General features: G+C 35.1%; 2 protein-coding genes across 3 annotated transcripts; both read left to right on the top strand.

Moving 5' to 3' along the window:
- The first annotated feature begins 1,111 nt into the window (after positions 1 to 1,111).
- LOC122353980 lies at positions 1,112 to 16,139 on the top strand. The gene is made up of 16 exons (XM_043251925.1): positions 1,112 to 1,195; positions 1,998 to 2,063; positions 2,196 to 2,498; positions 2,575 to 2,625; positions 2,760 to 2,816; positions 10,307 to 10,357; positions 10,492 to 10,548; positions 10,947 to 10,997; positions 11,072 to 11,119; positions 11,203 to 11,259; positions 14,480 to 14,527; positions 15,233 to 15,286; positions 15,377 to 15,460; positions 15,558 to 15,579; positions 15,848 to 15,888; positions 15,974 to 16,139. The coding sequence occupies exons 1-15, from the start codon at positions 1,141 to 1,143 to the stop codon at positions 15,849 to 15,851; spliced, it is 1,008 nt and encodes a 335-aa protein (XP_043107860.1). The 5' UTR covers positions 1,112 to 1,140; the 3' UTR covers positions 15,852 to 15,888; positions 15,974 to 16,139.
- A 3,778-nt stretch (positions 16,140 to 19,917) lies between these two features.
- On the top strand, positions 19,918 to 26,026 carry LOC122353982. 2 transcript variants are annotated; one of them, XM_043251927.1, is made up of 13 exons: positions 19,918 to 20,123; positions 20,400 to 20,693; positions 21,663 to 21,713; positions 21,822 to 21,869; positions 21,943 to 21,993; positions 22,171 to 22,221; positions 23,468 to 23,554; positions 24,017 to 24,035; positions 24,322 to 24,361; positions 24,513 to 24,579; positions 25,320 to 25,415; positions 25,741 to 25,790; positions 25,887 to 26,026. In XM_043251927.1, the coding sequence occupies exons 1-13, from the start codon at positions 20,069 to 20,071 to the stop codon at positions 25,971 to 25,973; spliced, it is 996 nt and encodes a 331-aa protein (XP_043107862.1). In that variant the 5' UTR covers positions 19,918 to 20,068; the 3' UTR covers positions 25,974 to 26,026. The 2 variants fall into 2 exon arrangements, with proteins under 2 accessions (XP_043107862.1, XP_043107861.1); XM_043251926.1 differs by having other exon boundaries at positions 19,922 to 20,123; positions 21,819 to 21,869.
- The last annotated feature ends 178 nt before the right edge of the window (positions 26,027 to 26,204 follow it).

Genomic DNA, 26,204 nt, shown 5'->3' with positions numbered 1-26,204 from the left:
AATTGGATTATTTAAAAGGTCACACATACACACATTATGTTTTCATGTTTTATGGGGACTCTCCACAGGTGTAATGGTTTTTATACTGTACAGACTGGTTGTGTTGTTGTCCTACACCAACCCTTCACCTAAACCTACCCCTTACAGGAAACCACTGACAATTTTCAGATCTGCAAAAAAAATTATAAGCTTGTTTTCTCCTGGGGAGCTAAAAATGCTATCACAAGGTCATTGTATTTCTATCCTTGTAGGGACATTTGGTCCCCATAACGTGATAAATATTAAGTGCACACACACACACACACACACACACACACACACACACACACCGCACACACACACGCACACACACACACACACACACACACACACACACACACACACACACACACACACACACACACACACACACACACACACACACACACACACACAAACAAAATGGTCTGGTCAGGACTGAAAATTTTGTAAAAAATATATAAATAGTTAAGCTTTCTCGCCCTCTAATGTCTAAAACAGGAATTTATAAAGATGCATGCGACAGCCTCCATCTTTCTTTTGGCCACTGCGTATATGTTTCTAGTACATTTATCTTGGTCCTTGATTGGAGTCAAAAGAATCAAAAAATCCCCTCTATCTTTTGACTTGGCTCACATGAAATTACACTAATTTTTAGTAATTTAAAAAAAAAAAAAAATTGTACTTTCATTTTTTTTTCGAATTCAGTAAACAGAGCTGTTCAAACAGTTAAAGCTAGTAAAGGTAGGGTAAGTGAAGAGGCAGACAACAGCAAGCTATCTTTAGAAGCATATCAGATTTAGCTCAACCACAGTTGTGTCCCTGACTTTGAAAGACCTCAACACTTCAGACAAATAACTATAAGAAAAAAACACTTTTAGAAAATAAGCCCCTAAATATTAAAAGTATATGTAAAACTTCTCTTAGCATTATAAGTATATTATTGTGGTTAATGTTTCAGATATATATCATGCCATTTTGTTCATAGGATTATTTTCATTGCTTCCTACTTCCTCATGTATAGTGATGTGCTCTGTGTGTGTGTGTGTGTGTGTGTGTGTGTGTGTGTGTGTGTGTGTGTGTGTGTACGTCAGTTCATCACTCTTTCAGTGACAGGGTGACATGGTGCTGCTCCTTTCCCTCATCTTTACACTCTTTCTGGAGGTTCAGCCTCAAGGCAAGTAACTATTTCTATTTTTATTCTATTTTTTTATTTTATTTTCATCTGCCTTAAAATAGTAAACATTTTTGTCTTTAATATTTGTACCACTATTTGTCAGAAGTGCTTATTTTAGGCTCTACTAACATTTACAAGATCAGTCAATATTTAAAGCCCAAATAACAAATACAAAACATCTAGCAATTTTTATGTGGATTACTTTGTGTGTGGGTTGTAGTTTTCTTCTAAACGCAGGCATGAATTAGATGCATGTCTTCAGAAATAACTCATATGCCACTTCACCAGAGAGTTTTTGGATTTCCGCTGAACCTCTGCCTTGTTTTTATCAACCAGTGGTTTCTTAACCATTGACTTGAAAGCCATCCATTGCCTAACACTATATTCAAGAGCCCTATTAATGGCTATTTTCTTTGGTATTTTAAGTTTATACATGATATTGTTTGCTTTTAACAACAGAAATAATTAAATTTTGTGATAAAATTTAAGGTTGTATTTTGTTTATTATTCATTAACACCTCTTGATTTTAAAGTGTTTTATTACATGAATTCATTATTATTGTTATTTAAACAATTTTAAAGAATCTTTTGACCTTTTTTGGAAGTTTGCAGAGGTCCCTGGTTGAAAACCACTTCTCTTTTACGGTCAAAAGAAGTTACTTTTGTTCACATTAGTTCAGTCTTCTTTTTAAAAAATAATTTTAATGTCATATTTTACAGGTTTATTTCTGAAAAATGAATTGTCCTTGTGTTCAGCAGCCTATATTTACAACTTATTTTTGATGTTTTGTTATCTCTTCAGTTCAGAAAGACTCAAGCACAGCACTGAGACATGATGAACGAGAAACACTGTCTCATTTGAATCAGAGTAAGGTGTTCTTTTTGCACTGTAAAGTATTACAGTAAAATCTTATTGTTAGGCCTCGAGTATCATTAACTCTTCTATTAAGCATGATCATAATCTAATGCTCTACTATCACATGACTGTGTGTGTTTGCAGATGAGCGGCCAAACATTAAAGTTGTGTCTGATTCTGAAAATGGTGAATTTAGAGTTCTCTGTGAAATACCAGGATCAGATAACGGTGGTTATATTTGTTTTCTGTCTCTTGGAGATGAATATCCACAATTTAAAAAGATACAGTCTCATGTACTGTCTGGAAAAACACAGTGTCTTTTTACAGTCTTGGATTATGAATTTTCAAATAATCTGAAGTCACTCGAGAATAAAGTAGTGAGCTGCAGTTATTCTTCAAAAAACACATCATCCAAACTATCATATAGTGAAAAGTTCGGCATAACAGGTTTGTAATGTTATAAATGTTTTAGTTACATTTCCAGTTTGCACAATGTTTTTAATGGAGATGTTTTCCTCTATAGATTTTTATCCTGTGAAAATTCAGTCACCACAAACAACAAAGGGAACATTAAGTAAGTTAATCTTATTTATGATTATTAATATTTGTGATTATTTTGTAACATGGTAAAAAACTAAAGATGACACAACAATACTGATGATTTCTTCTCTACAAACAATGTTAAATAGTAAACTCTTAATGTTTCAGCAGCTCTGGCTACAGAATCCAGTACTTGTTCTGAGACCACAACAAACCTTCCAACTGGTGAGCACTTTTTTATATTTAAAATTAATTTTTTTTATGATGTATTTTTATAAAACACCAATACCATTAAAAGGGGCTATGAAAAAACTGTTTGAAAAATAAAATCCAGCCCTCAGGACATTTGTGTTGAAGTTCAGATGAGATGTTTTTCCGTGGCAGTCTTGAGGATATGAAACACCTGAGTTTCTTTCTGTATTGGCCCTCAGAATTTTATATAAATAAAATATTCTGGTTTAGAATAGGTAAACATATAAATATTACACCAAATAAATATTAAATATATTTGAGGATGCAAACTTTAAAGAAGTAGATCATTGAGTCATTATTTTTCAGATATGACTCATGTTGTTCTCAAAATTATGAAATGTCACACAATCTGTTTATTATAAGTTATAAAGTTAGCTTATTAGCTAATAAGTTAGCAATAAATATGTATTATTATTCATGAAAATAATTACTTGGAGGTGTTTAAGAGGAGTGTTCCAATTCACAAAGGAGCACAGAATAAGGAGTTCTTCACACAGTCTTTAATATTTCAGACACTCAGGGAATGTAAGAGACACAGGAAGACGTTCAAGGACAGACAAAAACACAGACTGCACAGACTGAAACTTAAACACACAGATCAAAGAGGGTCTAATTATTATAACACAACTGAACCAAATGACAACATGAGGGAACCCAATCACTTCTAAACCTTAGAGAAAAGGGCAATGAAAATTGACGAGTGAAACTTGCTTGCCTAGACCACTCCCCCATACGTACAGGTATATATGATGGCGACGTGCAAGCAATAAATCTGACAATTCAGCTCAGTTCACGATTGTGGCAAGGGAGTCGTAACATCTCCATTCCCTCCTTCAGGGAACGAGGGTTACACAAGTTACTTCATTGATTGATGTAATGTGGTCCCTGTGGAAAACACCACAACCTTGTACCATGTTACGCAATTGAGGTACAAATGCTGCCAGGCAAGTGTGTCAGGACAAATGAAGCTCAATGCGTAGCCATCCCAACTCCCTGTAGGCTGGAATAACAAGCCCACTAGGGGTGCCAAGCAATTGTTGGGGATAGCCTGAATCACATGGACTAAACAGAATTTTCAAGAAGGTGAACACAGTTGGCAAAAACCGTGAAACAAGAACAGATGCCAGGAACAGATCAGATTACAGACGCAAACTACTCAGACTACTCTGAAGTGTGAGGCAACAGAGGACTCTGGGAACAGCTGGTAGAAAGCGCACTGATTCTGATGGATCCCGCTTGCAATTACCTGATGTTACCCAATACACAGGAGGACACAGGTTCCACACACAAAGGTTATAAAACTTTGCGAAGGTGTTGGGTGTCACCCAGCCTGCAGCTATCTGCTAGAGAGATGCTGCTTGCCAACACCCAGGATGAGGCAACTTTCCAAATGGAATGAGCTGTCACCCCTAGGGGGCACCGCTCACCTTGAGACTGGTATGCCAAGGTGATGACCTCCACCACCCAATGGGCCAACCTCTGTTTGGAGACCGCATTCCCCTTCTGCTCTCCCCCAATGCAGACAAAGAGCTGCTCTTAGTTTCTAAAACTCAAGGGTCTGTTCTGTCTCCTCTGGGGGCAGTGCCTGCAGGTTTACCACCTAGCATTGATATCACGTTGGGGTAAGATGTGTTTAATGTCCTCTGTCTGTTTCTGTACTCCCAAGAAGTGCTTGGCAAGATCCTCGACAGTGTTGTTGAAGAGACTAACCTGGGAGATGGGTACATCAAGAAAGCAGACATTGTCAGCATCACTCATTTGCACCAGGTTCAGCCAGAGATGGTGCTCCTAGATCACCATAGACAACATCACCTGACTGAGAGGCTGTGTCGTGACCTTCGTTGCTCAGAGAGCACAATCAGTCACTGTGCATAGTTCCTGCATTAACCTCTGGTCAGAACTACTCTTGTAGCACTGGAAGCTTTGGCAGCAAGAGCTGATGACATCTTACAGGTTTTGAACGGGAGCCACAGTTGATTCTTCCAAGTGGTGGTATTTTGGGGCCACAAGCCCCTGGCTGCCCCACCATCAAGGGTAGTGAGGACTGAGGAGCCCTCTGGGAAGAAAGACTCTGAGGTGGAGCGTGGCTGAGAGTCAGGAATCCAGATACCATTAATCCAACCTCAAATGCTCAGAGAAAGTGGGGAGTTCACCTCTAACCCATTGCTCTTAGAAGAGCTGGTGAGCATGGCCAGCAACTCCACCTCTGATTCCATCTGTGTTCTCATCAGCTGAAGAATACGATAGCCTCTCCTCTGATAACATCTTATCCTCTTTTGGAGCTCCAAAAGAGATGCTAGGTCCGCTGCATGACAGACTGGCTCCATCTCTTCAAAGATCCACGAGGCATCACTGGGAAGGATGGGAAGTCCGTGGAGACTGGCCCGTGTTTTAGCGTGTTTATGGCCCAGGCAAGTGAGACAATGATCGTGGCCTTTGTCAGAAGTACATGGTCGGAAAGACATCTCGAAAGATCAACTACTGTAGAAAATTGCTCTTTTGGCTTATGGCTCAGGGGAAGGACGGCAGCATATAATCTGCAATCCCAGGGTGTGCACAGCTGAAGAATCTCCTGCAGCACAAATGTTTTTCTTCTACTCCTTCACTCTAGCACTACAGAAACAAGCAAACCAGATCCATATCCGTGACAGGGAAACACTGCATACAAAAACCCTGTTTTTCCATGCACCTGTCAAATTTGAGATTTTGGGTTTTTTGGTTTTTCATAAAATATTTTAAGGATAGTAGAAAGAAAACATGCAAAAGACACTAAGTGTTTATTTTGATAGCACTTTCTCCATTTTTATCAATAGATTTCAATTAAAAACCATATATTTAAAGGTCGTAATCTCTGGTTTTAGGAGTCTTTTCTCCTAGACTTACTCCTGTCTATATCCTGAAGTTTTTTACAGAGGGATTTGTACATATATAATTTGCTTGATAACAATATGCAACATTTTATTCCCCAAAAAACTGTCAAAATGTATAGTTTTCTGCCTGTTTTCTGAATTATGGAGCGCCAAAATTAGATACCTCAAATTCTCTCTGTAAATACTTTTGACACTAATATGTCAAAAAAATTTAAAAGAATTTTGAAACTGGCTTTATCCAGTAATTATATTTTTGTTTTAGAAATGCATATGCCAATTTGCACATACTTCATTTAAATAATGTCTCATTTGCATATTTAAACTTAATATTTGAGAACTTGTAATACAAAAAACTTTTGCAATTATCAGTGTAATCAATTAACTAGGTGAGTGAGGTAATAACTAGTAGTTATTTACCCTATTTACCTGCAGTGTCTCGCATTAAAGTCAGTAAGTATATATGAACTAAATCAGTGAGAAAATGCGCAGTATTTGTATTTGATAATTGATGTTGATATTTGTATTTGATAACTGACGATTCTAAACACTAAAATGTGACTTGCAATACTGACATTTAATGAACATTTTCACTGAGCTGTTGTATCTTACTCCTGTTCTAGAAACTACTCAGCCTTCACAAACCCTCAGTCTCTCAAGAGACACCATAACAAGTGAGTTGGTTTTAGTAAAATTCTTGTTTGGCTATACCTTTTTACTACTATATTTCTCTAAAACCGCTAAAATCTGATTTCTTGGTGACTCTAAGGCATATGGTTAATCATGGCCAGTGGAGTCATTGTTCTGGCCGGACTCACGGGCATCTGCTTGTGCTGCTTCAACAGTAAGTTCAAGAAACAAAATACGAGTTGTTTGCAAAACAAAACATTTAAAACAATTTTTGATTTTTCTAGCAGAGAATCCGGGGAGGTTTGAATATTCTGAGGTGCAGTATGTTGAAGTGTCAGTATTTTGATAAGACAAACATTGCATATAATTTTTATGTTTCAGTTGTTTTGTTTGTTTTCATTTATTAATTTATGTTTGTTTATGAATGTCTTACCTTGATGCTGATTAGCTGAGCTGTTCTTGATTCTACTAAAATGACAATAAAATGTTTTTGGCAAACCAACTTGTATAACTTTTAAATTTTGTTTAAAGTTTAAACATGAAATATGTTTATATACACGGCTAAATGGGGTCCTTCAGTTGCACTAAAAATTAAACTAAAGAGAGCACAAACTGAACCCTAAGTAACATATTTAAGTTGAAGTTGTTGCCTTGTTGATTTTGCAGATACATTGTGGGTGGTGTTATACATAGACCTGAATTTGACAAATTACCAAGATGAAAAAAAGATGTGTGCAGCATAGGGTTAAATATTCAAGCTCAGTAGTTGTTGTTGTTGTTGTTTTTTTAAATCTGATCAAGATGAAAACAAAATTAAGATCTTCTGCCATAATGTTTTAACTTCTTTTCCATTCCTCTTTTTTTTGTGTAAAGATAATTTAAACATTAAGCAAGAGTTTCCATACTGTAGAGGATCCAGCATGTAACAATACTTTTGTATTTGGTACTTTTTTGTTTGTTTGTTTTAAGATGTTTTTTTTGTTAATAGGGTATGATTATTTGCACCTGTTTCTGCTGAATGCAGTTTTTGTTTATTTTTTGTTAAATGTGAATAAAAATTATGGCCTCTCCTTATTTGTGTGATACAATGTTTTCATGTGCACTGAAAAATATATTGAATGTTTTCACTCTAGAATTTCTAGTACATTTCACAAATAATTAAAAAAGACACAATTAATACATTTTAAATTGGATTATTTAAAAGGTCACACATACACACATTATGTTTTCATGTTTTATGGGGACTCTCCACAGGTGTAATGGTTTTTATACTTTAGACTGGTTGTTTTGTTGTCCTAGACCAGTGGTTCCCAACCGGTGTGCCGCGGCACTAAGGGGTGCCGTGAGATCTTTTGAGGGTGCCGCCAAAATTTCAACAAAATTTTTTTTATTAAGGCAGAATCAGTGTAAACAGTATTCTCATATCATCTAGGACTAGGTATAAGGTGTTGTTGCATGCAAACTCTCGAAATGAAACAAATAAATAAATAATAATAAAAAAGCTACGGAGATTTTAAATATCTATTTCCTTGTAAGGGTGCCGGGAACTTTTGAAAGGCTTTCCAAGGGTGCCTCAAACAAGAAAAGGTTGGGAACCACTGTCCTACACCAACCCTTCACCTAAACCTACCCCTTACAGGAAACCACTGACATTTTTCAGATCTGCAAAAAAAATTATAAGCTTGTTTCCTCCTGGGGAGCTAAAAATGCTATCATAAGGTCATTGTATTCCTATCCTTGTAGGGACATTTGGTCCCCATAACGTGATAAATATTAAGTGCACACACACACACACACACACACACACACACACACACACACACACACACACACACACACACACACAAAATGGTCTGGTCAGGACTGAAAATTTTGTAAAAAATATATAAATAGTTAAGCTTTCTCGCCCTCTAATGTCTAAAACAGGAATTTATAAAGATGCATGCGACAGCCTCCATCTTTCTTTTGGCCACTGCGTATATGTTTCTAGTACATTTATCTTGGTCCTTGATTGGAGTCAAAAGAATCAAAAAATCCCCTCTATCTTTTGACTTGGCTCACATGGAATTACACTAATTTTTAGTAATTTAAAAAAAAAAATTTGTACTTTCATTTTTTTTTCGAATTCAGTAAACAGAGCTGTTCAAACAGTTAAAGCTAGTAAAGGTAGGGTAAGTGAAGAGGCAGACAACAGCAAGCTATCTTTAGAAGCATATCAGATTTAGCTCAACCACAGTTGTGTCCCTGACTTTGAAAGACCTCTTCAGACAAATAACTATAAGAAAAAAACACTTTTAAGAAAATAAGCCCCTAAATATTAAAAGTATATGTAAAACTTCTCTTAGCATTATAATTATATTATTGTGGTTAATGTTTCAGATATTTATCATGCCATTTTGTTCATAGGATTATTTTCATTGCTTCCTACTTCCTCATGTATAGTGATGTGCTGTGTGTGTGTGTGTGTGTGTGTGTGTGTGTGTGTGTGTGTGTGTGTGTGTGTACGTCAGTTCATCACTCTTTCAGTGACAGGGTGACATGGTGCTGCTCCTCTCCCTCATCTTTACACTCTTTCTGGAGGTTCAGCCTCAAGGCAAGTAACTATTTCTATTTTTATTCTATTTTTTTTATTTTATTTTCATCTGCTTTATTTTTGTCTTTAATATTTGTACCACTATTTGTCAGAAGTGCTTATTTTAGGTACTACTAACATTTACAAGATCAGTCAATATTTAAAGCCCAAATAACAAATACAAAACATCTAGCAATTTTTATGTGGATTACTTTGTGTGTGGGTTGTAGTTTTCTTCTAAACGCAGGCATGAATTAGATGCATGTCTTCAGAAATAACTCATATGCCACTTCACCAGAGAGTTTTTGGATTTCCGCTGAACCTCTGCCTTGTTTTTATCAACCAGTGGTTTCTTAACCATTGACTTGAAGGCCATCCATTGCCTAACACTATATTCAGCCCTATTAATGGCTATTTTCTTTGGTATTTTAAGTTTATACATGATATTGTTTGCTTTTAACAAGTTTAACAGAAATAATTAAATTTTGTGATAAAATTCAAGGTTGTATTTTGTTCACATGAATTTAGTTATTATTATTATTATTATTATTATTATTACTATAATTACGATTATTATTGTTATTTAAACCATTTTAAGCAATCTTTTGGCCTTTTTTGGAAGTTTGCAGAGGTCCCTGGTTGAAAACCACTTCTCTTTTACGGTCAAAAGAAGTTACTTTTGTTCACATTAGTTCAGTCTTCTTTTTAAAAAATAATTATAATGTCATATTGTACAGGTTTATTTCTGAAAAATGAATTGTCCTTGTGTTCAGCAGCCTATATTTACAACTTATTTTTGATGTTTTGTTATCTCTTCAGTTCAGAAAGACTCAAGCACAGCACTGAGACATGATGAACGAGAAACACTGTCTCATTTGAATCAGAGTAAGGTGTTCTTTTTGCACTGTAAAGTATTACAGTAAAATCTTATTGTTAAGCCTCGAGTATCATTAACTCTTCTATTAAGCATGATCATAATCTAATGCTCTACTATCACATGACTGTGTGTGTTTGCAGATGAGCGGCCAAACATTAAAGTTGTGTCTGATTCTGAAAATGGTGAATTTAGAGTTCTCTGTGAAATACCAGGATCAGATAACGGTGGTTATATTTGTTTTCTGTCTCTTGGAGATGAATATCCACAATTTAAAAAGATACAGTCTCATGTACTGTCTGGAAAAACACAGTGTCTTTTTACAGTCTTGGATTATGAATTTTCAAATAATCTGAAGTCACTCGAGAATAAAGTAGTGAGCTGCAGTTATTCTTCAAAAAACACACCATCCAAACTATCATATAGTGACAAGTTCAACATAACAGGTTTGTAATGTTAGGGTTATAGTTACATTTTCAGTTTGCACAATGTTTTTAATGGAGATGTTTTTCCTCTATAGATCTTTTTCCTGTAAAAATTCAGTCACCACAAACAACAAAGGGAACATTAAGTAAGTTAATCTCATTTATGATTATTAATATTTGTGATTATTTTGTAACATGGTAAAAAACTAAAGATGACACAACAATACTGATGATTTCTTCTCTACAAACAATGTTAAATAGTAAACTCTTAATGTTTCAGCAGCTCTGGCTACAGAATCCAGTACTTGTTCTGAGACCACAACAAACCTTCCAACTGGTGAGCACTTTTTTATATTTAAGATTACATTTTTTATGATGTATTTTTATAAAACACCAATAGCATTCAGAGAGACTATGACAAAACTGTTTGAAAAATAAAATCCAGCCCTCAGGACTTTTGTGTTGGAGTTTAGATGAATATCCACAATTTAAAAGATACAGTCTCATGTACTGTCTGGAAAAACACAGTGTCTTTTTATAGTCTTGGATTATGAATTTTCAAATAATCTGAAATCAGTCGAGAATAAAGTAGTGAGCTGCAGTTATTCTTCAAAAAACACACCATCCAAACTATCATATAGTGACAAGTTCAACATAACAGGTTTGTAATGTTAGGGTTATAGTTACATTTTCAGTTTGCACAATATTTTTAATGGAGATGTTTTTCCTCTATAGATCTTTTTCCTGTAAAAACTCAGGCACCACAAACAACAAAGGGAACATTAAGTAAGTTAATCTCATTTATGATTATTAATATTTGTGATTATTATTTTTGACATGGTAAAAACATTTTTTTACAGATTCAACATCAACTTTCTCTATAAATACTACAACAATAGAGTCAAAAAGTGAGTGATTTAAAGATGACACAACAATACTGATGATTTCTTCTCTACAAACAACGTTGAATAGTAAACTCTTAATATTTCAGCAGCTCTGGCTACAGAATCCAGTACTTGTAATGAGACCACTATAAACCCTCCAACTGGTGAGCACTTTTTTTTATATTTAAGATTTAATTTTATTATGATGTGTTTTGCTAAATCACCAAAGGCATTTAAAGGGACTATGTCAAAACTGTTTGCAAAATAAAATCCAGCCCTCAGGACATTTGTGTTGAAGTTCAGATGAGATCATTTTCCGTGGCAGTCTTGAGGATATGAAACACTGAGTTTCTTTCTGTATTGGCCCTCAGAATTGAGGAACAGGATTTAAATTCAGCCACAGTCCCAATGACATTAAAGACATTGTGTAATAGCACATTATTTATATATATAAATAATTAAGGTAATATAATATTCTGGTTTAGAATAGGCAAGCATAGATCAAGAGGTACAACAAATAAATATTAAATAGATTTGAGGATGGAAACTTTAAGGAAGTAGATCATTATTTGGTCATTCTGAGGTGACTTTTTCAGATATGACTCATATTGTTCTCAAAACTATAAAATGTCATACAATCTATTCATTATAAATGATAAAGTTAGCTTATTAGTTACTAAGTTAGCAAGAAATAATAATTATTCATGAAAATAATTACTTGGAGGTGTTTAAGAGGAGTCTTCCAATTCACAAAGGAGCACAGAATAAGGAGTTCTTCACACAGTTTTTAATATTTCAGACACTCAGGGAATGTAGGAGACACAGGAAGACGTTCAAGGACAGACAAAAACACAGACTGCACAGACAGAAACTGATGACCAATGAGGGACTAATTATTATAACACAACTGAAACAAATGACATTAACAACATGAGGGAGAAAGCAGGTCACAGAAAGCCTCTGAAAGAGGGAACAGAGAGGTTATATCATTGACTGATATAATCTGGTAATGCTTGGGAACCCAAACACCTCTAAACACCAATGAAAATTGGCGAGTGAACCCTGCTTGCTGAGACCACTCCCCCATGCAACTTATTCAGATTTGTGCTGAGGAGCGGAGTCGTAATCAGACAATTCAGCTCAGTACAAGATTGTAGCAAGGGGGTCGAAACATCTCTATTTCCTCCTTCAGGGAACGAAGGTTACACAAGTTATGTCATTGACTGACATAATGTGGTTCTCGTGAAAAAACACCACAACCTGAATCATGTCACAGGCAAGTGTGTCAGGACAAATGAAGTTGAATGCGTAACCATCCCAACTCCCTGTAGGCTGGAATAACAAGCCCACTAGGGGTGCCAAGCAATCGTTGGGGGGCAAAGCACGATAGCCTGAGTCACATGGACTAACAGAAATTTCAAGAAGTGGAACACAGTTGGCGAAAGCTGGAACAAGAACAAATACCAGGTCAGAACAGGGTGAAGTTTGCCTTATTACAGGCGCAGCTCAAACTACTCTAGCCAGTCTGAAGTGCAAGGCAACAGAGGACTCTGGGAACAGCTGGGAGTAAGCGCACTGATCCCTATGAAATGGCGCTGCAGGCTGACAACCGCTGGCCTCCCACAATTACCTGATGTTACCCAATACACGTGAAGACACAGGTTGCACACACAAAGGTTGTAAAACCTCGCAAAGGTGTTGGTTGTCTCCCAGCCTGCAGCTCTGCAGATGTCTGCTAGAGAGATGCAGCTTGCCAACACCCGGGAGGAGGCAACTTTCCGAGTGGAATGAGCTGTCACTCCAAGGGGTTTTAGAGACAGCATTCCCCCTCTGCTCTCCCCCAATGCAGACAGAGAACTGCTCTAAGTTTCTAAAACTCTGGGTGCAGCCCACATAAAGGCGCAAAGCCCAAACAGAGCACAGCAACACAAGGGTCGGGTCTGCCTTCTCTGGGGGCAGTGCCTGCATGTTTACTATCTAGCATGCTGTGCATTGATATGACTTTGGGGTAAGATGTGTTTAATGTCCTCCCTCTGTTTCTGTACTGCAAAGAATTGGTGCCACAGATTATTCCTCCAAGTGGCATTTTGCAATCACAAGCCCCTGGCAGCCCCACCATCAAGGGTATTGAGGAGTGAAGAGCTTAGCCCTCTGGGAAGAAAGGCACTGGTGTGGAGCATGGCTGAGAGTCAGGAGTCCAAATACCAATCATCCAGCCTCGAGTGCTCGGAGAAGGTGAGGAGTTCACCTCCAACCCATTGCTCTTAGTGGCACTGGTAAGCATGGCCACCAACTCCACCTCTGATTCTATCTGCATCCTCTGCAGCTGAAGAATACTCCTCTGATAGACATATTATCCTCTTCTGCAGCTCCAAAAAGAGAAACTAGATCCACCGCAGGATCGACCGGTTCCATCTCTTCGAAACTCCACAAGGCATCACTGGGAAGGATCAGAAGTCTGTGAAGACTTGCCCGGCGGAACATTCCTGACTGTGATCCTCAGGTCACCCTTGCTGCTAACCAGTGCAGCTGAGGAGTCACACTCAACTTGGCTGGGTAGAAGGCGAGGTCAGCCTCATAATAATCAACGTCCTTAGTGATGCCATGGACATGCGCTCACAGTGTGGCCATGACCCAACCACGAAAGCCATTTCAGCTTGTTTATGGCCCAGGCAGGTGAGACAGTGATCGTGGCTGTTGTGAGAAGTACATGGTCAGAAAGACATCTCAGGGGCTCAGGGGAAGGTCCGCAGCATACAATCTGCAATCCCAGGGTGTTCACTGCTGAAGAATCTCTTGCAGCACAAATGTTTTTCTTCTTTTCTTCTGCTCCTTCATTTTAGCGCTAGGAAGTGATTGGCTCTGAAGCAGACATCTGAATGAGTGGTTGCATGCCACCATTTTATATACCTGTATGTATGGGGGAGTGGCCTCAGCATTCAAATTCCATCCGCAAATTTTCATTGGCCTTTTCTCCAAAGCTCAGAGCTGATTGGGTTCACAATATGGGACCCCATGGCATCAGTCAATGACATAACATCATAGTGACTGACTGAAATGGAACACATGGGGAGGGAAAAACACTACAGAAACAAGGAAATTAGGTCCATATCCCTGACAGGGAAACACTGCATGCAAAAACTCTGTTTTTCCATGCACCTGTCAAATTTGAGATTTTGGATTTTTTGTTTTTTCATAAAATATTTTTAGAATAGTAGAAAGAAAACATGCAAAAGACAGAAGTGTTTGTTTTGATAGCACTTTCTTAGCAATACAAAACATATTTTTAACATAACATATTGTCTCGCCTTAAAGTCAAGTATATAAGAACTAAATCAGTTTTTATTTGATAATTGTTTGATGTACTGAACTGCTACATTGTAGAATCTACTCATCTGTCACAACTCAATGCCACATGGAGCATGACAGCAGGTGAGTTACTGCAATAAACTTATGAGTTACTGCATTACAGTAAAGGTTGTTGTTGGCGCAGATGCCAAAGTTAAAGATATACTATATAACTTTTTTGTCTTTCCCTGAATCACTATGTTACACCAATAATAAATGTTTATATTTGGAATATTTTAGAAGTCAGCTGTGGCAGAGAAGCCCATTACTTGAATAATGTGTCATACATAAACAGAATGAAGTAACTACAATGTTCTTCCACAGGACACTGCAAAGGTTACAAAGCGTATGTTTAAAGGAATAGTTCACCCAAAAGTGTACTCACACTCATGCTATTTAAAATGTAGATGAGTTTGTTTTATATAAGAAGTTTGGAGAAATTACATCACTTGCTCAACAATGGATCCTGTTCAGTCAATGGGTGCCATTAGAATGAGAGTCCAAACAGCTGATAAAACATCACATTTATGCACACAACTCCAGTCCGTAAATGTATGCCTTATGAAGTAAAAAGCTGACGGCACCCATTCAGATGTCATAAGCATACATTGGTAAGCAAGTGATACATACATTGGTAAGCAAATCTGTGCCAATTAATAAACAAACTCATTTACATCTTGAACGGCCTGAGGGTAAGTACATTTTCAGGAATATTGGTTTTGGAGGAAACTATTTCTTTAAGAGATGTCAGAGCATTCAAATGTTTATTCCTCCATTTCGACCTTTTAGTTCTCGAAGTTTCAACTCCTGGTGAAAATGCTTTTGATAGAACATCAAGAAAAAGTATGTATTAACAGTCAGTATAAATAAATGAAATCACTGCAACTGAAAACTCTGCAAATTGGTAATCAGTCTGATTTCTTGGTAATAAAGAAACAGGGCTCATCCTGACACTGGCAGCCACAAGCTCAGGGATTTTCCTGACCGGACTCATGGGCATCTTTCTGTGCTGCCTCAGTACGTTACCTACAAATAAAAATATAAAGTAGACTGCTTTTTAATATCCAGTTCGAAGAACAACACATTAATGCACTGGTATGATATATTTTACTAGGACTGCAAACAAGGAAGAAGAGGTAAGACTTTTCTGGTTCGCATACTGTGCTAGTGTTAAAACTAAAAACAGAAAAATATCAAGAATTTTTTGTTTCTCATTATTTTAAGACCTGTGAATACTTGTGTAGCAGCCGTTTCTCAGACCCCAGGTAAATTATAACCATTTATACTAATAGTTATTTGTAATATGCGGTGCATATTATGAGCAGGATATGTTAATAAATTTAATGAGAAACAAAAATATATTGGAATAGTCCATAACTGTAAAATGCCTTTCTAATATATCAGATGAAACTGATTCCAAAGTTCAACGTTCTGAAGAAAATGAGGTGAGTATACAGCTAACTCCTTATTTTTAACTCGTCTTTTATTTCTTTACATGTTGCATATTTATCTACTTTCTTTGTTCTACAGAAGAAGCTGTACCATGTTTACTGCACCATCCCTGATGTCGCTGCAGACAGTCATGAGTTATACAGTCTGGCACAAATGCCAAAACATCCTCTGCCAGTTTAATTTTTATTCCATCATATTACAATAATTAAACTAATTGACATTAAAAGAGAATGGGAATGTTTCACTTTCGATCAAACTATTTTTCTTTTCTAATAATCAAAAAGCAATGTCAGAAAAAAAAGTTTTATGTAGTGTCGGCCTATTAATGCCATGAATGTTTTAACTGTGAGAATTTGTGATTTAAAAATCATCTGACTAACACATCATTGCATCCTTGAATTAGTGCCTTGTTGCTATTTGTTAAAGCTAAAGGACATCAAACATTATATAATACTTAATTATTTAATTATTTTAGTAAAAATTTATACCTAAGAGTATAAAAGCCCTGTAGGGACAAGGGCAACAGTCTGTAGATGGTGTTGCAGAGGCCATTTGGACTGAAAACTGCTGAAGGATGCTACAAGTTGTGAGAGAAAGTGGGCTAAATGCAAAGCAGCGTGTTGCAATAAGCTGTTCTTAGAAAGAAATGATTTACCAGCGGCATAGAGGTTTTCAAGCGAGTGCGGGAAAGTAGTGTGTAGCAGAAAAGGTCCTTTAAAATTTGAAATTATTGAACAGGATAAGAATTCATCATATATTTTGCATCTCTCAGCCTTATCAAAAATAGGAATTGTCCTTTTTTCTCACACTTATGTGCACCACATTTTCTCCCCCACTCACTTTCATCACTTTCAGACTTTCTCTCTCACACGGACAGGCAATTGCAGCTGATAGTTTAGATCTTTTACTACCACTTTAACTGTAAATAACAATAGAGGAATAAAGTAAATGTTAAATGTGTGCACTTGATAAAGTACTGAAATATTATATGTCTTATAATCTCTCAATAGTTGGTGGAGTCCTTCATCCCATATTTGCAAGATGTTCATAATTTGTGGGTTTTTTTTTTTAAATGTCAAGAATGTGTACCAAAAAAATATATTTTTTATACTTTGTGAATAAATATGACTGTGTTTGCCTCTAATAAATCGCTACCAAACATTACAACCTTACGTTTTAATTCACGGCTGAACAAAAAAGGTCTCCCAGCCTTGTCGTAGCTGGTTTAAACCGGTCAGTAGGCTGGTTTTAGAGGGGTCTGTCTTTTTCAGCAGGGTTTAATAAGGAAAATGTATGATGGAACACTGACATAGGTATATATACATAAGTGTGTTATTGTAAAGGCGGTCAACGCGTGACTGGTTATTCTGCAGCCTAACCACACAGACACTATCCAATCAAAAGATGAGGAATTGCTGACGTTATTGGGCTGCCAACTTGAAATCTATACTTAATTTCTATAGAAACTGTTTAACTGCTGTTGATTTTAAGAGACAGACGCCTTCATTTGATGATTCTGAAGACACCGATTTTCTTGACCCTTGCTGAAATATGATTGAATAAAAGCTCCAATATAAACATGGATATATATGCAAAGTATAAAAAGTATATATGCATTAAGAATAAGTCTTATAGTGTCTAGGCCAGCAGAGAACTCTTTGCACCACTGGTAGAAATGTACATGTAGGATTTCCTGTGGTCTGATACACCACTTCCTGAGTCACCCATTGTTTGAGTTGTGTGGATCTCCTTCAATCTCTTTTCTTACAATCGCTGTAATGGGATTCTCTACCTTCATCATTTTTCAGCTCCTTATGGATGTTCAGTCATACAGTAAGTTATTTATCTTGTTTATTTTATTGTTGTTTATATATTCTTATTTGTATTCGAGTTTAGAAAGTTTCATTGTCCTGAATATTTCTGTGTGTTTGATTGGCTAATCACACAAAGTACAAAATAATCAGAAGTTATGAAATTGCACTGTATGTGTATATGTAAATGCTTCTTTAATGTTCCACAATGGAAGTAAATAAATTCAATTAAAAATAATACGTTGATTTGGAATATATCCCCAACGTTTTGGTTACCTGCTTATCAAGGTTATAGTTTTTCATGTTTGCAAGCTTCATGCAGTTTCAGCAGCAACAGTAGCACGACATATAATTTATTTCCAAACTAAACGAACGCTGTAATGTAGTTGAATCCTATTTTACATGATATCAGTGACATCTACTGGTGAACTGGTGAAGTTTGTATTTGAAATAAAACATAATTTGCTGGCACACAAAGACATTTTGCACAATTCATTCGTTAAACTTTCAGTGTAAAAATGACATGTCACACTATTGAATTTATACACTATTGAATTGAATATTATTGAATATTAACAGCTTTTTTATAGCAGCCTCTGCTCTGTCCGACTCAACCAGAAAGACAAAAGCATGTAGTATTTTTTTGTAGTATGTAGCACGAGTGTATTTCTGCTTTGCTTATGAGAGAATATTAAATTTGTGTTAAATTTGAAATAAGAAGCATCCTTTTCCTGACAGTGGTGTAATATAGAAACACTGTAATATTGTACTGCATTTCAGTTTTTTACTCTAATATGATTGAATCTGTTTTTGTTGCAGCTGTTCCTCACACTGCTTACAATCACCCTGGATGTTGTTTATTCACTCACAACACAAAGCTGCTCATTATGATTGTTATTATGAAAACTAACACAAACCTTAATGTCATGATCATAATATGATGTATATTCATTTCAGAATGAAATGATATAGAAACTAGTGCTGTCAAACGATTAATCATTAGCACAGTTTTTGTTAACATTATATATGTGTGTGTGTGTGTGTGTGTGTGTGTGTGTGTGTGTGTGTTCTGTGTATATTTATGTATATAAATACAAAGCATATATTTTTCCATATTTTTCAGCTATTTTAATATACACATGAAAGGGAGGTTCTAACAATAAACTTCATTTTTCACTAGAATTGTCTTAATTGTGTTTGCAATATTTTTCTTGACAGACAATAGTCTGAACAGTGAACAAATTTTGTTTGTTTGTTTGCAGCAAATTAACAATTTATTGAGAGAAAATCGTAGTTAATAGTCAACAAGTTTGAACTGAAAGTGTTCAAATTTAGGCCTGGACTAAAATGTAAATCTGAGTTTGAACTGAAAGAAACACTGATTGATCTGGAAACATGTCAATGCCTTTATTTGTTTCCAATACTTTTTTAAGGCATGTTATAAATATTACTTAAAAGCCCTAATTGAACTAATTGAACCTAACTGTCTTAGGCTATGTGTTCACAAGCCTCTCTACAGACAGGACACGACATTACACGGGTTTTCTTTCTTTGCACACTAGGAGGTGCTAATCTAAATTCAAAAATTACATTTTAAAAGTGTCTTTTTGTTACTTTTAGTTTTAGTTTTATTTTGAATTACTGCATGAATTAGAATTATTATTAATATTGTTATTTTTTTGTTTAACGGTGTCTGGTCACTTTTGACTGCAAAGACCATGAGTGTGAGTCCCGAATGAGGAGCGCACAAGTGAAGGTAATCTATTAGTTCCTTATTAGCATGCATATTACGAAAATATTATCCATTTATTAGTGCTAATTAAACACATATTAAACACATATTAATTTTACATGAGCTTATTCTACATTCCTAATCTTACCAATACCTAAACTTAACAACTACCTTACAAACTAAGCAGCAAATTAAGAATTTATTGAAGTGTTACCTATTCTAAAGTACTAACATAATTTCTGCATTATTATTATTATTGTTTATTCATTATTATTACTATTATTATTATTATTATTATTATTATTATTATTATTATTATTATTATTATTATTATTATTATTATTATTATTATTATCATAATCTAATCTCTGTCTTCAAGTCTATTAATAGTTATTTTGGCACATATAAACTTTCACTAGTTACTTTTTGTTTTTTACAAAATGACCATCGGTTTGACCATAAAATGTGGCCCTGATCGGCCTTCTTTTAACATTTGAGTTGTGCGGTGCACGCATGATCTACGTTCACAGAACTGACTGCACAATGCATTAAAATGGTTTCCTGTGGTCTGCTGTGCTACTTCCTAATTCTCCTGTTGTGACATTCATCTCTTTTCTCACTCTCGCTGCAATGGAGTGGATTGTTTTCATCGTTTTTCAGCTCCTGACGGAGGTTCAGTCTTACAGTAAGTAATCTCTGTTGTATAATCTCAGTTAAATTCTGTAGTCTGAACATTTTTCATTGCCTGTAACTTTTTAGCAGTATTTTACTCAAGGGATGTTTGAAGTTGTAATCTACCTGTCTGACATATTCTTTGTACTATAAAACGTTCCTGTATATAGAACTGTTTATTAACATCTGTCTTATTCACATTTTCAGAATCAAAAATATGCAACTGGAATATTATTGTACTTGTAAACATTTTCAGAGAGATGTATTGATCTGTTTTGTGTTGTTTCAGAGTCTCCTACTGTAAGAGTATCTCCAGATATCATAAGAGAGTCCAGCTCAGTGAAGATCAGCTGTGACACGCCAGAAGATGTTACAGTGAATCAGTGTTATTTCTACACAAACAGAGAAGAGAAGAATATAAAAACCAGCTGGAGATGTGAGCTGGGTCTCACTGGTGCTGAACTGATCAGATGGGCAGATGTGACATCACATGGATTCATCAATATTTCCTGTTACTACACAGTGAATGATACATCATCATCATCATTACCTCATTCTCCTCATGCCACAGTGAAAGTTATAGGTGAGATATTTCAGCCTGTTCCCATTTTTTATATTTAGTACATAACATTTACAGGTAATAATAATAATAATAATAATAATAATAATAATAATAATAATAATAATATGTACATTTGGATAAACTCAAATGAACAATATATACATACCGACACTATCTAAAATATAAAAATGGTTAATTATGTACAGCTAAAGTGAAATATTTACAAAACTTCTATAGCATAAAATATTTTTATCAGAATATTTTTTATCTTAGATCCCTTAACCCTACCTTATAACATTTCATGTATAAAAAGAACAGATATGTGAATGTCATGGACAGAAATGTAGGCCTACAATGAGAATTTTGGTTAATGGTAAACAAACTCGAAGCTGAGGCTCTGCTTAAGTTTAACCCCTTAAAAATATTTACAAAGGACTGCGAGCTGGGCAATCAGCTGTGAGTAGTTTAGTGACACAAGGACAGAAAACTTGGATCAATCCCTCTCCCAAAATATATACATTTACATTAATGGGTTATCACTTTACATTGAGTTTCCCTTTATAAAGGGGGAATAAAAATAAATAAAAAGGGTGATTCCAATGCCAAATAGTGAGCTTAATAAATATATTTATTCCCACTTTTTTTACTCAAAACCAGATTCTTGTTTTATTTCATGAACAGCAAAAATAGACTATTAGAGAGACTCAAATGTGTTATATTTAAAGATTTCTCATGACTTGTGCCACTTTTCTGTATTTTACCCATGATTCTCAGCAAAGATTCACAATGCCTGTATTTAAGATTATATGTATTTGTCAAAAAAAATTACTGTCTATAAAAATTATTATATTTACTAAGCACTTTATGTTACATTTTTGTTAAAGTCTGTACTGACCTGTACCTTCAACAACAACAATACAAATCTAAACCTTATATTAAAGCTTGCTGTGAAAATGGACTTCCTGTAATGCTGATGAATTGTCTCTGCAGTTTCACCATCAACCATCACTGAACAAACTTCTACAACAGCCATGAAAACCTGTGAGGGAACCTGCTCAGTTATTCTCCCTCCATTTTGAGGTTCTTGATTGTTTATTGAATATTCATATTCTGTGTATCATCACACATATTACAATGTCTTTTCAGCAGCATTACTTGAAATGTCCACTTCTGAAACTACAACACACCCTACTACTGGTAAGTTGCTAACAACACATTTCTGGTTATTCTATATTCTTAAATTAAAACGTATTGTTCAATTTCTTGTTAGATCTCCATTCCAACCCAAAGCTGTCAACAAGTTTGACAAAGGAAACTACAAGTAAGTTCATCCACTCTTTTACCGTGAGAAATAAATGTTGGATTCATCAACTGGATTCATTGATGTTGGAGTCTCATGATTATATTTTCAACAAGGTTAATATTTGTTTATGAATTATGTGTATTTTTATTAATATTTTGTTTTAATACTGTAACTATATGCTATTTTTTTCTGCAGTTTCTATTACAAACTCCACTTTGTCTGGTAACAGTAGAATATCAGAACATAGTAAGTACTTCAGGCTAGAATACAATATGAATCTGAACAGATTTTTAAACACCAGACATCATACACTTGCCAACTTTGGATTCACAAAGAAAACTAGCCATATATATATATATATATATAGTGGGTAAAATAAGTATTGAACATGTCTCCACTCAGTAGATATATTAGTAAAGGTGCTGTTGATATTAAATTTTGAACAGATGTCCCAGTAAAGCATACATACGAAGAAAGCAAAACAAATAAGTTTAGAAATGAAGTTCAGTGTAATAAAGTGGAATATCACAGGGGGAAAAGTACTGAACAGATGAAGAAAGGAAGATGCAAAAAGGCATGAAAAACTAAGACACCAGCTTAAGTCTATTAGTAGTTAGAAAGCAAGCCTGTCTGTGGAAATGTGACTAGTTCAGTCCCAAATGGTGGCCTGTAAAAAGGTGTCCTATTAAAAACATGCCGCAAGAAACATTTCATTTTAACATTTCAACAAGCAAAGAGCTTTCTTTAGCTTCCTTAGTATGTACAATTGTTTCCAAGAAAATAATACATAATTTACATAATAATAATTTACGCTAATGTAAAGTTTGCTGCTCAACATTAACTGTGAAATACTGGGAGAATATAGAAACTATCAATTGGTTTCAGAGAAAGAAAGTAAAGCTGCTAAATGCCCCATAGCCCAGAGCTGATCAAACCGCTGTCCTGCTGAGTTTAGCTGTAAAAATACAAATACATTTCAGTAAGCATGTTTTTCCCTTGGTCATTCCATTTTAACTTCATTTATGAACCTGTTCACATTGTTTTCTTTGTATCTATGAATTAATTGTGTCGTTACCGATATCTGGTGAAAATTTTGACAACACTTTTAGAAATATATTTCCTGAGAAAAATGGTGTCGAATTATGATGTTCTATCTGCATCTTTACACATCGATACTACAGATCCACACACAGGTTTTAATTTTTATTTTGGTAATTGATTTGAAGATTTCATTCCATTTACATTGTTTTGCCATTTCAAGTTCAGCAACAATGGCTATAGATTTCACATCTGGATCCACCAGAACTGGTAACTTACTGCATGTTTTCTTAATATTAGCAGATTGACACTTTTTTTATTTTCACTCTCTGTAAAACATTTACTTCTTTCCATACACACAACAAAAGTAAAATGTGTATGCACATGTATGTAGGCGGACTGATTTTAAGCATCATAACACACAAACACATACTAAAGTGTTGGTTTTGTTTAGACACAGGCACATGGTTTGTCGTGTATGTTTCCACTGCTGTTGCTGTGGTTTTTTCTGGACTCACAGTCTGTCTTTGCTGGTTTGCAAGTAAGTTGAGTTTACAAATGTGCATTCTTTGGACCCCATTCATCAATCTTTTATAAAAATATGAGTACATTCAGAATAACTGGTGTTTAAAAAATTTAAACAAACGTGTGTATCTGATGTAAATTAACTGGAATAATTTGTACATAGTGTGTATGCACACTTACTCATATTGAACTTTTTTTTTTTTACCCCAAAGCTTTTTCACTACAGACAACTCAAAGAAGTTTATCCTTTAAGAGCTTTATTACATTGCTTGGCTATATGGGCAAACAAACTTGTAAAATATAGTTATAGGAAATTCTTTGGTGTTATTAAAAGCAGTGTCAGCTGACACTTTTATAAATACCAAGTGTAAGCCATGAATAAGGATCATTCTGTCAGATATATAATGAGCTTGTTCTGTTAAATGTATAATTAATAAAGCAAGCTAGAATTAAACATATAATGCTCATTGTTTTCTAGGTAAGAAAAGAAGAAAGCAGTAAGTCTTTTTTCCTGTATTAAAATCAGTAATCTGTCATATATATTGTGAATATTTCTTTTTTCATAAAAAAATATATATATATATATATATATATATATATATATATATATATATATATATATATATATATATATATATATATATATTTTTTTTTTTTTTTTTTTTTTTTTTTCAATTTATTTATTTTTTTTATTTTTTTTGTTTGCTAAATGTGTGAATGTTTAGCTTATATGTGTCTGAAACGATGCCATAAGGAGCAATATTCTATTCTTTGCTATATTAGATTGAATACAGTGGAAGTGCCCAATCATGGAATTGGTATGGTGAGTATCTGTACATTTATATATATATGTATATATATATATATATATATATATATATATATATATATATATATATATATATATATATATATATATATATATATATACCATAAAAATTAAATGGCACTTACTTGGTGATTATGTTATTTAGAGTAATTCTGGACCTGCAGAGATATATTCTCTGATCACTTCTGAAACATCTCAGCCCATATCTGAAGGTAAGAGAACATCATTCTCAGTAAAATATTTTAGCTGTTAACAGATGTCACCATGTGAGCTTAAAGTTAGAAGATTGAGTATGGCTGTGTAGGGGCTGGTAATTTCCCCTTTCAGGCCATCAGCAAATCAGCATTAAAAACCACATATTCTTTTAAAGGAATAGTTCAGGTCATAATGGGCCTAAAGGGGGCCTAAAATGGGCCTTAAGGCCTAAAAACTGAGCCAAAATTTTCACAGCTTATAGCAATACTGTGCAGCAGAAGCAGCAGAAACTATTTCTACACTGAGTGAGGCACTGACAGTAGCAGCGATGTGAGGTACAGCAACAGACAAACAACTGTAGGGAAGAAGATCAAGTATTGAGCTCACTGACAAAACGTGGTTAGAAATTAAATCAGAATCAACAGCATTAGAACTAAAAAAAAAAACAGGTAAATTTGTAGGATGCAAGTTAAACTCAGAGGCATGATTGCAGGCAATAGAATTATATATATTCTCAGTTAATATGAAAAAAGTTTTAGAAACTCATCAGTACACTGTTCAGGAGGTTTAAGAGTGTTGACTGTTCTAACTAACCTAACTCTGGGATTAGAGATATCTCTACTAATAGATTAATGCGCCATCGTGATCTCAATCTAATGCCGATCAAACATTGATCGATGAACTGAATCCATTTTACATTTGTCCTCTTGTTTGTTGACTCTTGTTTGACCCTCTTCGTCATGTTGTTCTTTTAAAGGCCTCGAACACCCAGAGTCACATCAGGACAGCACTGCAGATCCTGCAGACCCTAACTCTTTCGTTATGTCTGTAAATGCAATTTATCAGCCATCAGGTAATGCAATGTTTCTCTCATTAGAGCGGTCATATGAGAAATCAATCTTTGCTCTGTTCACATAAGAGTTACCTACTACTCCCACTTCCTCAAACTCAAAACTTCTGTATTTCAAAAATTACAGTTAGCAGATGAGACATGTAGCCTACCATTCATGATGAAATAATATGGAGGAAGTTGGACAAAATATTATATTAATCACAACACTGATGCACAGAATGATTCCGAGAGGTGATTCTGTGTCAGAGCTAAAAATGCAATAGTTTTATGACAATGAGCTTGTTCATCAATGTCAACAATTTAATGCTTCGGCATTGCATTGCAGATGTTTTGGCCAATAAACAACAGAAACAGGGAAATCCAGAGGACAATGAGGTATGTTTGAACACATCAGACATCCGTAACTGCCCATCATGAACAGAAAGCAATCACATTTACTTGTGTCTTATTCATTTTTCTTCTTCCTTTAAGAATGTTTATCACCTGTACTCCACAATCCTTGACAAACCAGTTCGCGCAGAAGATCACGTGTACAGTTTGTTGAACATGAACCAATGAATATCACCTGTGTTCATTATGTACAGCGACTATAAATAAAGTTTATAAAGCAGAAAAAACAGTGGGTGTTTATTTTTTAGAATTAGTGTTTCGTGTGAAATATGCTGTGACCTCACTACATTTACAGAGTATTTTCGCTGGCAAAACCACTAGTACAAGTACACCACTAGCGGAGCTTGGGCATTCAATAAGAGCTGAACTACAATTGTAATAATCAAGCAGTGACATAGA

Source organism: Puntigrus tetrazona, chromosome 11 (genome assembly GCF_018831695.1).
Source record: "Puntigrus tetrazona isolate hp1 chromosome 11, ASM1883169v1, whole genome shotgun sequence".
Classification (NCBI taxonomy): Eukaryota; Metazoa; Chordata; class Actinopteri; order Cypriniformes; family Cyprinidae; genus Puntigrus; species Puntigrus tetrazona.
The sequence above is the reverse complement of the archived record's forward strand: the minus strand, read 5'-3'. Positions and strand labels throughout refer to the sequence as shown.